Raw genomic sequence first — 16,825 nt, 5'->3', positions numbered from 1 at the left:
ATTACAGTTAATGTTCCAGCTCAGTGTTAATGTGCTATTTCTTTATATTCCAAACCAAATGATCTCTTTGCATTTGAGACGACTGAGCTGGAACAAACTGTAAGACTTTCTATAGGTGACTACTCCAGGCAGAAACACGTGTCGGTGAGTGTTCAATAGAATGCAGTGGTATATTTAATTTGGCTATTTGAAAAAAAAGTTAAGGCTGCCATTATTCTAGATCTTTCTGATTGTCAACAAAGAGGATTCTTAAAGCGAGACAAGGCAGGCAAAAACATTGTTTAAAAAAAAAAATCAAGCACTGGTCAATTTTCAGATATTTGGCCAAATCAGTGTTAACCCTATTCACCTGCAGTGTCTCGCCTTTGAAAATAGGGCTCAGCTATTTAAGGGGAAAAATGTAACTTTATATGTATGACTCATTTTCCAAATGTATGCCTATCATAGTAACTCATAGACCTATAAGGAAAATGTTATTAACTATCTGGTTCTGGGCTTCGAGTCACAGTAAAGGAAGGGGAGTCAGAAAAGTACTGAAAGACAGATATTGTAGGTTTTTGTTCTGGAATTTGTTGATATTAAGAAAAATATAGAAAAATGTCAGCCTTTACGATGTGCACTGGAAACTTGTATCAAAGGCAATAAAGCCACATTGGTTTGAGTCCATCTCTGCACATTGAAACCACAGAAATGTGCCAGCGCAGTTCTCAGATTTCTCCACAAGATGGCACCAGAGTGCCAATAACATGGAGCCAGTGCTGAGGAGCCAATTCTAGTTTCTGGGGGACCCACAGAAAGCTGATTTTATGGAGCTGTTTTTTGAATGAGATCACTAACAAAACAACAATGAATAACAATGGCAGAGAGGGAGGCAAATGAAACTGCTCTCACATTGGCTTGCACCAGCACTGTGAACTGTGCCAAATAACCTCAATGACATTGATTTAAACAAGCACATCCTTAAAAAAAAAGACAGACGATTATTTCCACCCCCAGTAAACATGTGAGGACGATACAAATGGGATGAAATGTTATGTTAGCAAAGAAGCAGCATAACAAGAAAATCCAGGACAGAGCGAGTTAGCATTAAGAGTTAGCGAGGTCCACTTCAGTTGGCTATTGAGAGCAGTTAGTGCTGAAGAGCGGCCTGAGAAAGAAACAGGAAGGAAGGGAAAGGGAGTGTGTGTGTGTTTATGCACGTTTGTGTGTGTGTGTGTGTGTGTGTGTGTGTGTGTGTGTGTGTGTGTGTGTGTGTGTGTGTGGGTGTGTGTGTGTGTGTGTGTGTGTGTGTGTGTGTATGCTCGGTTGTGTGTGAGTGTGTGTGTGTGTGTGTGTGAGAGTGTGTGTGGGGCTGTTATAGATGTAGGGAGTAGGGCTAAGGGAAGGGCGATGGCTGGAAAGGAAGAAGGCAGACATGAGTAGGACGTGGTGGGGGGTTGTGTACCGGGCTCTCAGCTCCAGGCGTTCCCCTTGGTCCTGGGTCGGTCGGGTGTGAGGGAGGGAGAGAGGGAGGGAGGGATGAGGAGGAGGAGGAGGGGTGAGGAGATAGAGGATGGAGAGAATAAGGAGGAGGAGGAGGAGGAGGAGGTGGTGCCAAGGCCTGGGCGCTTACACCTCAAACTGTCAAATGAGATTTACAACAACAAAAAAATTAAGGCCCTTTTGCAGCAAAAGATCAAATCAAATTTCTCATGAGACACACACCCCGCCCCCCCCCCCCCCCCCCCCCCCCCCTTTTTCCTGCCTTCAGTTCAGACGGACAGACTGAAGAGAGTGTGTGGGCTGATGATGGGTGGTGTGACCTGACGTGATGGAAGTCGAAAAATGTCCGACAGGAAATGATGCGAGTGAGGCGTGGCAAAGAACGGACAAGTAGGAAGGATGTGACCGCTACAGGAATGCCCAGCACCGATTATTATTACTTTTTTTTTCCATCATTCCATCTCTAACACACTGTCCGACATCATGTTTACAGCAGCATGTCTTGTTCATAAGTTAGGGTTTTATGTCCAAATTGGACGTCACAACGATGATTGAGGTCAAATATTCTGGGCACGGTGATTACACATACATGGGATTCATATACAGTGAATTAGAAAAGGAGCTCAAATGTTCTGGATTTGGGTCAAACATTTGCCACCGTGCGCCAGCGAATGTTTGGAAGTGAGCCTGACATGTGCAAGCCGCTTCAGACACCTCATCGACTGCTAATATAAACCCAATGTCAAAAGCCCAATATAGCAGAGTACAGTGGGCGCTGAGAGTTAACGATCTCATGGAGGTCATAGGATTACTTTTAACAGATAGACACCGCAGGCAAAAGCACTGGTCAATTTTGAGATTTTTGTCTATATTGCTTCCATAACATTTCTTATTTCATACTAGGACAAATAAAAAGGTCCAACATTTATGTTTAGGTGTTTGTTTTACAAAACCTCTTTGTGTCTGTATACATCTCCTTTAAAACCATATGTAATGTCCATTATCTCAATATTAGATCTATTTTTATAATTATAATCTATTTTCTTTCCAAAAAATATATATAGATGCAAATGTATGCTTACTTAGTAAGATAGACACATTTTTATATTTATTCAAACACTTCTGAAAAAAATTGTAACTTAAAATGTTTTTTTTTTTATGTTCGAAATCAACTGGCAACATCTCTGTATTGTGTCTCGCACAGTTCAGACACACTGGGCAAAAATTCAACAATGATATTAACAAAACCCTGGATGGTTCACAAGTTGATATGTGAATGTTTATGGATGCTTACCATGATGACTGCCACAGCCGCGGTGGTGTTGTTGTGCTTAGGCGCAGTGTTAAAGTGCGTCTTCAGTTTACCTGTGACCTCCATCTTCATGTTGTTCTCCATGACTGCGTCATCGTCCTACACACACACACACACACACACACACACACACACACACACACACACACACACACACACACACACACACACACACACACACACACACACACACACACACACACACACACACACACACACACACACACACACACACACACACACACACACACACACACACACACACACACACACACACACACACACACACACACACACACACACACACACACACACACACACACGCAATGAAGTGAAGTGGTGCAATGTTTTTTCCATACAAAAACATAATACCAATGTACAAATGCAACAAAAGTAACGCCACGCTTGGAAGTTATGTGCCCACATACACATGCAAACGGAGACAAAATAAAAAACAGTGCTATGAAATACCGTGACCCAGGGGTGGGAGAGGATGTCTTGTGCTGTGTATCTAGCCTCTGCATTGACGGTCAACATCTTTCCAATGAGCTCCTGCAAAGAAACACACCAGAGCTTAGGACGATATTAACACAAACATTATTTCAACTTAGTGGTGTCCCCCAGATAGTGCATCTAACTTTGTCAATGAACACCAAACATAGGGCCATCATTTATATTAAGATAAATAACTAGATTTTTTTTATGTAACATTAGTTTAAAGCTGCAATAATCAGTTTTCAATGTATACTTGGAGGAAGCACTCCACTACAAGCTGAAAATCGCACCGTAATTATTAAGTTGATAGGGCTAATGTGTTAGCCAACAACTGTAAAAATCAGTAAAGTTGCAGGTCAGGTCTAAGGAATCAGCTGAAAGAGGCTTACAAGCTCCATAATGCTGAAGAAATCATATAAAAAGATATAGTCCATAATAATATACCATTCACTTCACAGGTCGTCATTGTGACACAATTTTATTAGAGCAGCTTTAAGTATTTTATTTGATGTTAACACACTGTCAGCTTTGGGATTTACTTGGGCGGGATTATAAACCAGAGATCGTGTGCGCTCGTAAAGTCAAAGAACAACCTTTACAGCTACATTACTGCAAGTAGTTTCATGCTATGGTGTCTATTACTGTGCACTTGTCTACAGTGACAGGGCCGCTGTAATAGCTGTGGGTTTAATTAGCAGTTTAGTCTAGCATGCTGAGTGCTGACTGTCACCTTAATACATGACATTTATATAAAAGGGGTTGGAGGAGTCTCTGTGTCCTTGGGCACACACTAGTCATTAATGGGAGTGTGAACTATACAGATTGACAGGGTGTGGGTGTGTGTTTTAAATATAACATGGGGAGACCCTTGTGATAGCTTTTACCACTGAATTCTGTTAAAGGTGGTTTTTGTAAAAAAAAAGAAAACGCACATTTGAGGTAATATTTTGGGAAAACTTAACTTTCTATATACTGTATATTTTTTTTTTAAGTTAAAGTCCATAATCGGTCTATGTATAATGATAACTCACTGTCGGTAATATTGGAATTTATGTGTGTTTTATCTATTTTTATACTCTTCATTTAGTTAAAGGTAAAAAAAATGTATTGATGTCATCAAGAGTGACATAAATGCCCATGTGTTATTGTATGTGGTCCCTACCTTGGCTGAGTCAGTGATGTTGTCCCAGTACGGAGTGGGGAAGTCCAGATGGCCCAGAAGGATCTGCTCAAACAGATCCTCTTGCAGGTCGCTTTCGCTACATGGGAAGACGCACACACAGATTCATACTGTTATTACTCAGCAACTGGGAAAAAACTGCACCACAATAAAAAAATATGCTCACACCCATAACCTACACTTTATGCTATAGGTTAAACATGGAACCAATGATTGAAGTCAAGACTGCGGTCTCACAATCATTGACACGACTAATCACAGTAAAGTAGTATAAGTAATGGTTATGAAAAGACATTTCCAATTAATTATCTGTGTCTGAAAGCTTTACTCAACATTGTATTTATTGATTATAACAGAAAATGATAATACTGGTTGGTGCAACACATGGTGCCATGAATAAACAATGGTTTGAGTCAGTTTAAATGAGGACATGTAGGCTACCTTCTGAATGGAGGGAAGCCACACAGGAGGATGTAGGTGATGATACCTGCAGCCCAGATATCCACCTTCAGACCATAACTGTGGAAAGAGATTATGTCAGTTATGTGTTAACTGTAGCTAAATGGTTACAGGGTTAGGGTTACCAAACCATATCCATAGTCCATCATCCCACAACAAAAAATTAAAGTAAAATATAGCAACATCTTAGAAAGGGTTTTCAATCCACAATTTTGTATAGAAGCAAATATACTACGTAGTATGATATAGGGTTTGTGCTGCTTTATTCAGTATACAACTACACAAACTCTTCTTTTAATCTACACACAGCTGATTATAAGACGGCGGTACTGCAAAACCCCAGACCCACATTCTACTCTGCTATTGTACATAGAACAGATTTTTCCTCTTAAGAGACACATGAGTAAAAACATGCATATATATCTGCAACAAGCACCTTCCCTGGTGAAAAACTTAAGATCTAGGCAGTGAAAGCTGCTGACAGTATTCTGACAAAAAAAAACTACATTACCCAGACTCTGCGATGATTTCTGGAGCCACATAGGTAGGAGTTCCACAAACGGTATGCAGCGGCCCTTCCACCACTGTGGCCAGGCCAAAGTCCCCTAGTTTCAACGACTTGGTGCCATCTGGATACTCAAACACCTTCAAATGAAACACATGCTCAGTCAAAGAGGTGGTGAATTTGTAAGACAATGAAGCAGGGGTGAGTGTTAATACTTACCAGCAGGTTCTCTGGTTTGATGTCTCTGTGGACGATGTTCATGCTATGCAGGTACTTCAGAGCTCCAGCCAGGTTGTACACCATGACGGTGGCATCTCTCTCTGTGTATTTGGCCGAGGAGGTGATGGCATCGAATAGGTCTCCTCCCTGTGACAAGATCAAAGAAACAAAAGACACTTAAAACGGGACAAACTAGTTCCCATGCATTCATCCTTCAAAAAAAAAAAAATCGCCATCTTCAGTGATCTACAGTATGCAGTTGCTTCTTTTTCTATACATCCTAGTTCCCCAACAACACATTTGTAAGGTTTCTCCCTTCATATTCATCCATGCACCTGCACACTTCTCATGTTATACTTGTTGACTGCAGTCTGTGTTTCTCAATACCAATTTTAGTTTGCTATTTAAGTAAAATGTTATGCAACTTTAAATTGCATTTAATGTCTAATGTTTGTTATGCCTTAGCCCTCCTTCCCTTCACCTTAGTGGCTTTTATGCCTTGTCAGGCCGCCATTGTATGTAAGAACTTGTTCTTCATGTTCTCTTGTTCTTTATCAGCTTGTTGTGTTTGATGTATTTGCATTGCATATTGCGTATGTATTGTTGTTTTTGCTTTGCATTTGTTTGACTGGACATCATTGCTAATGAGGGTCACCCCTCAAGTGATCTCTTGAGTATAAAAAATGGTTAAATTAAATGAAATAATGACTTCCCCCTGTACATAAAGGTGAAATAAAGAAATTTAAAAAAAGGAAGTTAAACCTTAAAAACCACGCAAATATGACAATGTATATTAACCCTATAATCCCTCTGCTGTACCTTGACAAGCTCCATGACCAGGTAGAGTTCAGAGGAAGTGTCCACCTCCTCTATCAACATGATGATGTTTGGGTGTTTGACCTTCCTCAGCACCGCCACCTCATTCTCTATCAGATGCTCCTGGAAACGGGCCAAGACAAATAACACAAAGTGAGCACGATACTGCATGCTCCAGTACACAGGGTTTACACTGAGCCATTATGCTAATGAGAAAAAACGCTGCATCATTGATAATATGAAGTGTGTGATTCACCAGTGTGTGTGTGTCATCGTCTGTGAAAGTGTGAAGATAATTTGAGTGAAGTGATTAATTAAATTTTAAACAGCCATATCTAACTGTGCCGGATAACGGGATCAGAGACACACTCACACATACATTCACTCATTATCATGTAGGTGTTAATAATGCACAGTGGAACAAGTGTGTCATGTGTCGTGACTTGTTGTGCATGAAAAAAAATAAAAAAATAAAAGAGTGAGACCTTTCCAGTGCACTTGGCCTTGTCGATGATCTTCAGTGCGAACTCTTTTCCGGTGGACCTAAAAGAGGAACGGCGCAATTAAGACCAACAATAAAAGCAGCCCTGATGCTGCGTTTATGTCTGTAATACAAATCAAGTGCTCACAAGAGAGGCGCAGTTACAGGGAGCTGGAGACGTGCCACAGAGTTATTGGAAAGATATGTTAGCTGCTGCACCGGCCACAATGCAGCAGTGCAGCACAGACACACAGGCTCAGATACAAGTTGAAGCACAGTGTCAACCACACCCAACATCACTGATGGAGATGATCATCAGTCGTGCCATCAATAATTGCCCACTGAATATATGTAAACTGAAGAGCAAAGTATCTTTCAAGTATCATCTGAGACTGCACTATTTAAATTTGTGAGTAGGGAATGAACATATTTACTGTTTGAATGTAATAGTGAATGTAATGCTGTAATAATTTATTCTACATATTTTTCTGATGATGTTTATAATGATGTCTACAATGTTTCACTGCTTTTAGTTTATCTTTTTTAAAGAGATTTTTTTGTTGTTGTGGAGGAAGACTAGCTCGTCCCACTTTGGTGACAGCTAATGGGGATGCTTTTAACAATGAACAATAATCATCTGTTGCCCCAGTAACCACACCCCCAACAACAGTGATGTCAGGGTGTACTGACTGACACACTCCAGAATAGACTTCTTTATCACTGCAGCAAGGTAAGAAGTTATAAAAATAGCAATAACTATAAAGATTCTCAGATAGATGTTAAGTTACTCTATATCTTTAATCACTTATGTTTTCCTAATGGTCTTTCTGGGAAAGGTAATTAATTGTACATTGAGGCCTCTTCTCACTGTAAACATCACTGTGTTTGTTTACAATATATTCTCCACAGAGAAACTATTGTTACTTTCCAGGAAAAGTGCATTAGATTAGAACACACACACACACACACACACACACTTGACAGTCCTCCTCTCCTCTCCTGTGTGCCTGGGCAGAGTGTGTGTGTTGACTCAGAGATTAAAAAGGCTAATGAAGTGAATCCACCGCTGGGTTTTAATCCATGGGATATTTCGGTCTCCACAATGCTCTCTTGAAAAAAAGCCCTGATGGAGCAGTTAGCGTGCGTCTCATTAAGCTGCCGACTGTGCACTAAACGTGTCCGGCCTGTTTGAATTGTTGTTTCATCACCTACCTCTCCACACACTCTTTGACCACGGCGAAGTTACCATCCCCGATGACCTTGCCAACCCTGTATTTTTCCGAGATGGCGGCGGCGGGCAGGTAGCAGTTGCCATTGACTGTGGAGGAGAGAGACGGGGGGGGGGGGGGTTACAGAGGGGTGACAGACAAGCCTTTAGCTGTTTATTAAAACCCCAAGGAGCTTTGGCAGAAACTCAAGCAGTCCTCAGACTGAATTAAGGGACCACACGCTGTGTAACAACATAACACGCAGGCACCAAGACGCACACTGATCTCTAATTCGTCCTCCTGAGCTGCAATATTATGTCCACACACACACGTTTGTACGGCTATACTTGTAGGGACATTCATTGACATAATGCATACCATAGCCCCTAACCCTTATCCTTACCCTATCTATCAAAATGAAATGCGTAACCCAAACCCTCAATCTAGACCTAAACCTTAAAACCTATTAGTCTTAACCGTCAAACAGCCCTTTAAAAGCCTGTCACAAAGTGAGAACTGGCCAAAATGTCCTCACTCCTAAGGAATTGGTTGTCACAAAATAGTTGCACACACACACACACACACACACACACGCGCGCACACACACACACACAAATCCCTAAGTTAAGTATCTGCTCACACAGCACTGAAGTATTTTCTCCTATCCTCCACACGAGGCCCACTCTGTCCCTGTGTTTTGTTGGCCAAGCAAATTCTGAAATGAGCCCTGATGAGGATGTTTTCAATGTGACAGTCAATGTCATTGCTACATGCCAGAGGGTGAGGGAGTCCATGCAATAGTGTTAGTGTCTAAGTTGGCAGATCAAATGAATATAACAGAGGGAGGGATTGAGGGAGAGAGAGAGAGACAGACAGAGAGAGAGAGCGGGAGAGAGAGGGCGGGAGAGAGAGAGAGAGAATGGGAGAGAGAAAGAGTGGGAGAGAGAGAGGGAGAGAGAGAGAGAGAGGAGGACATACCCTCTGGACTGAGTCGATTGCTTTGCTCCTGGTGGTTGTTCAGTGAGCCGTTTACGTTTGGCAAAGAGATGTGATGTGACGGAGGAATCTGTAGGAGGCAAGAATAGAGGTGAGCGCCTAGAACAAAAACCCATATCCAGGCAAGTCACCATGGCAACCTATACACTTTGAAAGTGCCCACAACACAGTCTGTATTTGGATAAAGCAGAGATAGTTCATTATTGGTGCATCACCTTTTTTGGCTTTGACTGATGGCATGTTTGGAACAAATGTCAACATTTTAATATTTCAGTAGGGGGACTAAAATAAGCCCTGCCCTTCAACATGTCCGAGGTGTCGGAGCCACTGGAATAGATCTCCTCCTCCATAACCACTTATCACTGCACGTCAAACCCCTTATGAATGATTCATTTGTTAAGAGGGTCTATTCTGCACAACACAGCATTGGACATTTTAAACATCTTATGGCTATATTTTTGAAATGTCAGCCATCTTTGTCAGTTCTGTACAGAAGGTTTTTTTTTCCCGTGTGTCACTGTGGCATAATGTAGTTAAAGTAAGGATTTATTATTTAGCCTAAAAGCGTGGCCATCTTGACCAAAATAGTAATGGGATGCTTTCAAGGCCTCTATCACCAAATGGAGACATAAAAAAGCTTTTTCCTCTGATAAATAACTTTTTTTTTACGTGGCTTTCAGTGAGGGTGACAGAGAGAAAGTGAGCATATATTTCATTAAAGTCTTCGTGCGTCCTCATTTTTTCACAGAAGTTTTTCACAAAAAATGTTTGCCAGCGAATTTTAATGCCATCAGTAAACCATAAAAATATCCGAATATCCTGCCAAATGAATGTGGATAGATAAGTCTTTTGACTGGGTTTACAGGGGAAAAGTGGCACTGTGGAGGAGGTTTGCCAGCTGGCAGGAGCAGTTAGTCACGCTGTAGTTTGGGACTAACACACAGTTTACTGATGAATCCATCCTGATTATGATCTCTAAACTCTACCGAAAAATACATCACAGAGCTGCAACATGGACTGGAGACAGATTTATAGGCTGAACACGGCTGTCAGTCACTCTGTGTGTGAGTTAATGACTTGATCTGAAATACTTATTTCACCATTCTGTAGGTCAACATAATCTAGCCTCATCCTCCACCTTAAAGCACAACCAGGTTTTACGACTTGGAAAATGCATTCAACATGTTCGTTGAGATACACACAACGCTTATTGGTGAGAATGATTAAAGTAAACTGAACTCCAGGACAACTTTAACTTCATCAGGTCAGGCAGGTATTGTCTTAATATGGGATTCAAGCTGACCCACGTGAGATACAAATGTCAATGAAAAACATACAAATGCTGCCAAAATTGTAACAGTTTATTTGACTAGTTATAAGCAATTACATCTTCTCATTCTTTTGCTCTGTCATGTGTCCCTGACAGAATGGAAAATGTGAGTGCATGCCTACTGAAGTGTATGCTGAATAAACTTTCACTGAAGTGTGTCTGTAGATAATGTGTTTGAGAGCAGCTGCAGGTTGTGGATGTGATTGACTGTCCTACCTTAAAGGCGGGGATGGCTCGAGGGCTGGTGGGAGATGGAGTGGAGGACTTGGTGGACCTAGGAGTTGAGATCTGGCTGCCTGAGATGCCATTCACTATATGGAGAGAAACAGCAAGGAGATTGACGAAAGCAGGGAAAAGGCAAGGGTCATTCTGACTGTGAGTGCAATTGTTATTTTTGCTTTCGAGTGTTCATATATACATTCATAGGTTACCAGGTTACAGAATCACAAGGGTGATCAAACTGTTTTTTGTATTGCTTTTTACATCCAAATATTAATGTCCTCCCTCTGTTCTACTTTGTATCACATAACCATAATATACTTTAGTGAGTAACAGGAGGTGTGCAGGCTCACAGCAGGGATGAGAGATCCATTGTGTCGGTGATTCATTCTCTCTAAAGAACAGACTATTTCTGCATGCCTCCCTCTTAGTTTCTGGCACATATACAGAGACATGATGCATCAAAATTAAACTCATAAAGTGTCTTCATCTGCATAAACCCAGCTGAGCTAAGGAAAATCATTTCACACTGCCTACAGGCTGCGTTTTCGCACTGTTATTTCAGAGTTTCAGGTTCATTACACAATTACTTCAAGAGTTGTTTCTCACTTAGCTTTCCTCTGGGTATTTAACTAGTTCAAAAAATGTTTTAAACCTATGAATACTTTGAAAATAACTCAAATATACTAGAGTACTTTGTTTTTAATGTTTTAAAAGTAGGCCTATAGTTTAACTCACAAGATGAAGAGGCGTGTGCTTGCTCACTGAGAGTAGGATTTAATGAATACAGCTGAAGAGTGCGTCTAATCAGTTCATGGCTTTGAATCTGCAGCAGCTGGCTTTCAGATTAGTCAGATTTGTATAATACATGGCATCCCGTAGTCTGGTCAAAACTGAAGTGAAGTCAAACCACGTGCAAACAGTTCATACAGTATATAGCTCCTTATAAATAAGATGAATAAATTGTATTAATGTTAATATCGATCGACCCTCAGTCTGACTCTTGAACCACAAGAGTCAGACTTTATTAACAAGAGAAGCATAGAACCCTATAGCTGCAACTTCAAGAAGCTCCTTTTTCACAATTACTTTACCCTGATTACCAGAGTAAATTGATCTGGTAGGTGTTTGTTAGGGCGAACTTGACACCATCAGCAGTCTCACCTGGGGACTTGATTGGAGAAGGACTAGTGGAGTAGTGGACGGTTTGCCTTGCTGTAGTCAGTAAGTTAAAAAAAAAAAAAAAATTAGATATGATAAGGTGTAATACCATCACAATGAACTGGCTGAACTCTCGGATAGGCTAAGCTAAGAATGCAGTCCCTCCAACCTGGCAACCTCTCAAACACCTCCTCTCTCAAGATGATGTAATGGCCTGTCCAAAACATTACTCAGCACAAGTGTCACCATCTCTCAATGCACCACACAAAATGCTTAGTCACTGGTCACAGCTGCTAAGTTGATGCTAAGGATGAGGCTGACAAATAGAAGAGGGATCACTCAGCCTGTCAACTTTACCTAGTGTAAGTGTTACTTTGGCATCAGATGAATGGGATTTAGATTTTTTGAACATGTTTTTCATACATGTAATGAAATAATTTGCAAAAACAAGACCTTTCAGATGATCTCCTACAAAGCAAATTATGATCTATAGACATAAATGTGTATTCATTTAATGGGGCTTATGGTATATTATGTGTCTTACCTGAACCAGGGGACTTGCTGCGGCGTGAAGGTCCAGGGCTCTTAGCTGTCCGGTGTGGGGTAGCAGAGCGGCTGTATGAGGATGACTTTAGCACTCTGCATTCTGGGCAGACAACACACTCAGGGTCACCATCGTATATATTAACCTTCTCTCTATCAACACACTTTTCTTCACAGTCGGAAATAATGCGAATTATGCGCCCAACAAGCTGCTGGACTGTGGATGTGGGTCTGGAAATGTTATTTATGTTAGTTATGTGGCGTGATTTCATGAATTATGGATGAGAGTAAGAGCAGAGTCAACATTGTCATGATTGATTGTTGAGTGAGTGAGTTTTTGGGACCAATGCTAAAAACAAGCTTTCGTGGATACAGCTGGTACCCGACTTTCCTGTACTGACTATGAGATTTTTTTCATTTTACAAGACAAAACCAAACTTTTCTAATGCAAAATGTTGTCTTAATCAAACAACCCTACATGAAATTATTTAGATAATAATCAGATACAAGTAGAAGTAAACAGGACTACAACTAAAACCAGGCAATTTTCAGAGATTAATAAATTAAAAATCGTCACTATGCAGCAAAAACACAGGCTTGATCAAATAAAATAAAAACTTTTTTTTTTTTTTGCAATGTCTAATACAATCATACGAAGAACTGTCTAGAAAAATAACAAAATAGCCCTTAAAAAAGCCATGTAGATCTGACAATAACTTTTAAGTTAGACTTTCTGTGATTAACATTGCATAGCTCTAAATTACACATATTTGTTGATAGTTGGTGTCTTTCTCAATACATCACGTTGAACTGATTTGTAACTGATCTTAGGACAGAATATCCTTTCCCTCCCCATTACACCTACAAAACATTATATTTAGACTGGTAGCTGGAAGAAATACAATACAACACCCCATTTGTTAGATAAAATAAAATAAAACACTGACATCAAGATGTTGTGTACATCAGTGATGCTCTTGTACTGTCTTCTGAGCAAAGTCATTGCAGCAGTTGGTCTACTCCTCAGGAATACAACATCTGGGCTGAAGTGATCACTGCACAACATGAAAGCATGAAGAAGCAGCTTTGGTTTTTCATGTTGTTTCTCAGAACGTCCCAGCTGATTTAAGGTTATTGCTCTGTGTGTGTGTGTGTGTGTGTGTGTGTGTGTGTGTGTGTGTGTGTGTGTGTGTGTTGCTGTGTGTAGCAAGAGCACATGTTGCGATGAAGCTTGTGGTTAACTTGTCAGGGTTGTGTTAATGAGTGGTGGGGGCGGTGAGAGCTATAATGTAATGACACACACATGAAGAAAAAAGCACACCCACAGAAGCACACCCACAGTGCAATACTCATGTGTTCCTCATGCTATTTATTACCAGATACATATTTCACTGCAGCTTTTATGCATGTATGGAACCCCAACAAACAAAAACATTTTTCCTGTCTAATGTGAGGATATCCATCTCTGAATAAATAGAGCTTGAGCTGAGAAAAGAAGATGAATGGTCAGTTTAATTAGTTTATTATCATAAATTTGTTTGTTTGGGTTTGTTTTGCTGCACTTCCCAAACTGACTTATTCTATTCATAATACATATTACTGGAGAGAAGCATGAGTGTACACTCAGTCACTAACCAGAATAAACACACACTTTAACAGAAACGAAAACCTTTAAAATAAAAATGTCTAAGAGCACAATGTACAGTTTGTCAATGTAACATTCATTGTGTGCCTTAGACATTAACTTATTTATTTGATTTATTTTGTTCAATGTTTCAACAGTAGAAGAGTACTGGGCCTATTTCTGTACCTTCAGCAGAGAGAGTACAGTGTGGCTTTTTTTTGTTCTTTCAAAGACCTCATTCTGAAAAGTGGAGCACGAGAGTGGAAGTGGGACGAGAGCTCCAAACTGTCTCTGCATACGACCGATCCACAGCCCATCGTCAGTAACAGCTGTTAAGTCAACTACTGTGTGTGTTAGTATATGCCTGCCTGTTGTTAGCTTAGCCGAAAAAACATCAACAAAAAATCAATGCACTTATGCTTAAACTCCTTTTTCTTTCCCACAACTTTTGTCAAATGTTGAAGTTCTGCATCGCTTCGACAGCGAATGGATATGGTGGTAAATAGGTCACATCCCGCCTGTGTGCTCTCAAACTTTCACTGCTTTTTTTCCACAAGATAAAGGACTGAAACCCAACATAATAGTGTGAATAATATACTGTATGTACAGCACATAACAACACAAAGACACAGACGCACACAAGAATTAAATGTCACTCCACAGCGCAGCCTCTTTTCCTGAGCTCAGGGAAAAAAAACATGTATTCGAATTATAATAATCTGAAATAAAATCAGAATAAACTTACATAAGAAAAGGATTTTATGCCCACAAATCTCATTTCCTGTTCTCAATTCCCTAAAGGTTGCGTGCAGTAGTGAGTGAAGGATGGAGAGGGAGGACACTGAGGTGAACACACACATGCACACACCACGCACATACATACGTATTAGACGAATGTTGAGTTAGTCTTAGTCAAGCCTACCAGTCACAAAGGCTGTGGAAGCCTTACCACTGTGATCCAAAACAAAGTCATCCTGGGCATAGCGGTGTTTCTCTGGGCCGCACGCTATGAACACATCATCATCCCCAAAGAAGTCCTGCAGGCTGGTGATCTGGAGGAAGAACAGAGTAAAGTGTAGGAGTTAGAGAGAGGGCCATACTAGCCATTACGTTGCTTTGATATTGTCATAAACCTGGTTCTAGGCCATGGAGAAAACCCAAAAGGAACCCAAAATAACAAGGAATGAAGGTATTTATTTCCAAAAAAAATACAATTTTCCAAGTAAATACTCATATGAGAGGAAGCACTAAAATAAGTAATAAGATCCTTTACATAAGCAAAAAGTTGAACTACAATGCAAGTGAGAAAAACCGTTTTTCATCAAAATGTGTAGGCTACAGTGTGCCTATATAACAGTACTTAAGGGACCTACATGACACCTCGTCGACTTTTTATTTTCTGCCAAACATTTGCCTGTCGTTTGAACAATGTAATTGGAAGTCCTTAGTCCTGTAAAGTAGAGTTCAAAGTAGTCGTTCATTTTATTTTGTCTTTTGTTATTGTGTTCATTTTTTCAGTTGTGTGCATATGTAATCCTTTATTTATTATGTGTGTGTCACCTTGTCAGACCCACACCACTGTCACCACAGTGCATTTTACGATGCTTCTAGTGGGGAGTGTGGGTGTCTTATAGCCAGTAGCTTTTCATTAGGCAGAGTGATGTCGTGACTACGTGACTGTGTATGTGTTTGAGTGCACAGAGGGTAACAACAGGACAAGGTCAACACACACCGTGACATCCAGAATACTGCAGAGTCAATGCACTGTCACGGGAGGAAAGCAGTACAGTAAGCGTTTGTCCCGCACGGTCATTTGTCTTTTTCTATTCTGTCTAACACCGTTATCGTCATTTGTCTCTGCGGATATGAGCACTTTTCTTTTATACACCCACCACCTGCCCCCTAGACAGGGTAAAAGGAGATCATTTTAAACTGCAGTGAATTGTGCCCACACACACACACACCAAGATGATCCCTCTTGTTGCTGTAGGTGGACAACTGGGAAGACAAATGAGGAAAAGATCCTTTCATTATCTCACCCCCCACACACAAGTGCACCCACACGCTGCCAAACATATGCACTGCATGTACATGAGCGCGCACACACACACACACACACACACACACACACACACACACACACACACACACACACACACACACACACACACACACACACACACACACACACACACACACACACACACACACACACACACACACACACACACACACACACAAAACGGGAGTAATGAGTGGGATCATGGGATGGCTGAAGATTATAGGCAGATGGATCCTCTAGGGGAGATTGGGGGCTGACACAGTGGGCAAAAGAGCGGCTGTATGAGGATGACTTTAGCACTCTGCATTCTGGGCAGACAACACACTCAGGGTCACCATCGTATATATTAACCTTCTCTCTATCAACACACTTTTCTTCACAGTCGGAAATAATGCGAATTATGCGCCCAACAAGCTGCTGGACTGTGGATGTGGGTCTGGAAATGTTATTTATGTTAGTTATGTGGCGTGATTTCATGAATTATGGATGAGAGTAAGAGCAGAGTCAACATTGTCATGATTGATTGTTGAGTGAGTGAGTTTTTGGGACCAATGCTAAAAACAAGCTTTCGTGGATACAGCTGGTACCCGACTTTCCTGTACTGACTATGAGATTTTTTTCATTTTACAAGACAAAACCAAACTTTTCTAATGCAAAATGTTGTCTTAATCAAACAACCCTACATGAAATTATTTAGATAATAATCAGATACAAGTAGAAGTAAACAGGACTA

At 40.7% G+C, this 16,825-nt stretch overlaps 1 protein-coding gene across 1 annotated transcript in view; it reads right to left on the bottom strand.

Moving 5' to 3' along the window:
• The window catches only part of dclk2a (doublecortin-like kinase 2a), a 41,423-nt gene that overhangs the window by 4,098 nt on the left and 20,500 nt on the right, over positions 1-16,825 (bottom strand). The window contains exons 3-16 of the mRNA XM_080030189.1: positions 14,953-15,082; positions 12,408-12,509; positions 11,867-11,917; positions 10,700-10,794; positions 9,136-9,223; positions 8,162-8,267; positions 6,954-7,011; positions 6,472-6,591; positions 5,653-5,799; positions 5,440-5,573; positions 4,911-4,988; positions 4,452-4,548; positions 3,266-3,346; positions 2,777-2,893 (exon numbers count right to left, since the gene is read on the bottom strand). Coding sequence (XP_079886315.1) covers positions 2,777-2,893; positions 3,266-3,346; positions 4,452-4,548; positions 4,911-4,988; positions 5,440-5,573; positions 5,653-5,799; positions 6,472-6,591; positions 6,954-7,011; positions 8,162-8,267; positions 9,136-9,223; positions 10,700-10,794; positions 11,867-11,917; positions 12,408-12,509; positions 14,953-15,082 — 1,404 coding nt within the window. The remainder of the gene's footprint in view (positions 1-2,776; positions 2,894-3,265; positions 3,347-4,451; positions 4,549-4,910; positions 4,989-5,439; positions 5,574-5,652; positions 5,800-6,471; positions 6,592-6,953; positions 7,012-8,161; positions 8,268-9,135; positions 9,224-10,699; positions 10,795-11,866; positions 11,918-12,407; positions 12,510-14,952; positions 15,083-16,825) is intronic.

This window comes from Ammodytes marinus (assembly GCF_949987685.1).
Source record: "Ammodytes marinus genome assembly, chromosome: 6".
In the NCBI taxonomy this organism is placed as follows: domain Eukaryota; kingdom Metazoa; phylum Chordata; class Actinopteri; order Uranoscopiformes; family Ammodytidae; genus Ammodytes; species Ammodytes marinus.
This window is presented reverse-complemented; position numbering and strand designations above follow the sequence as displayed.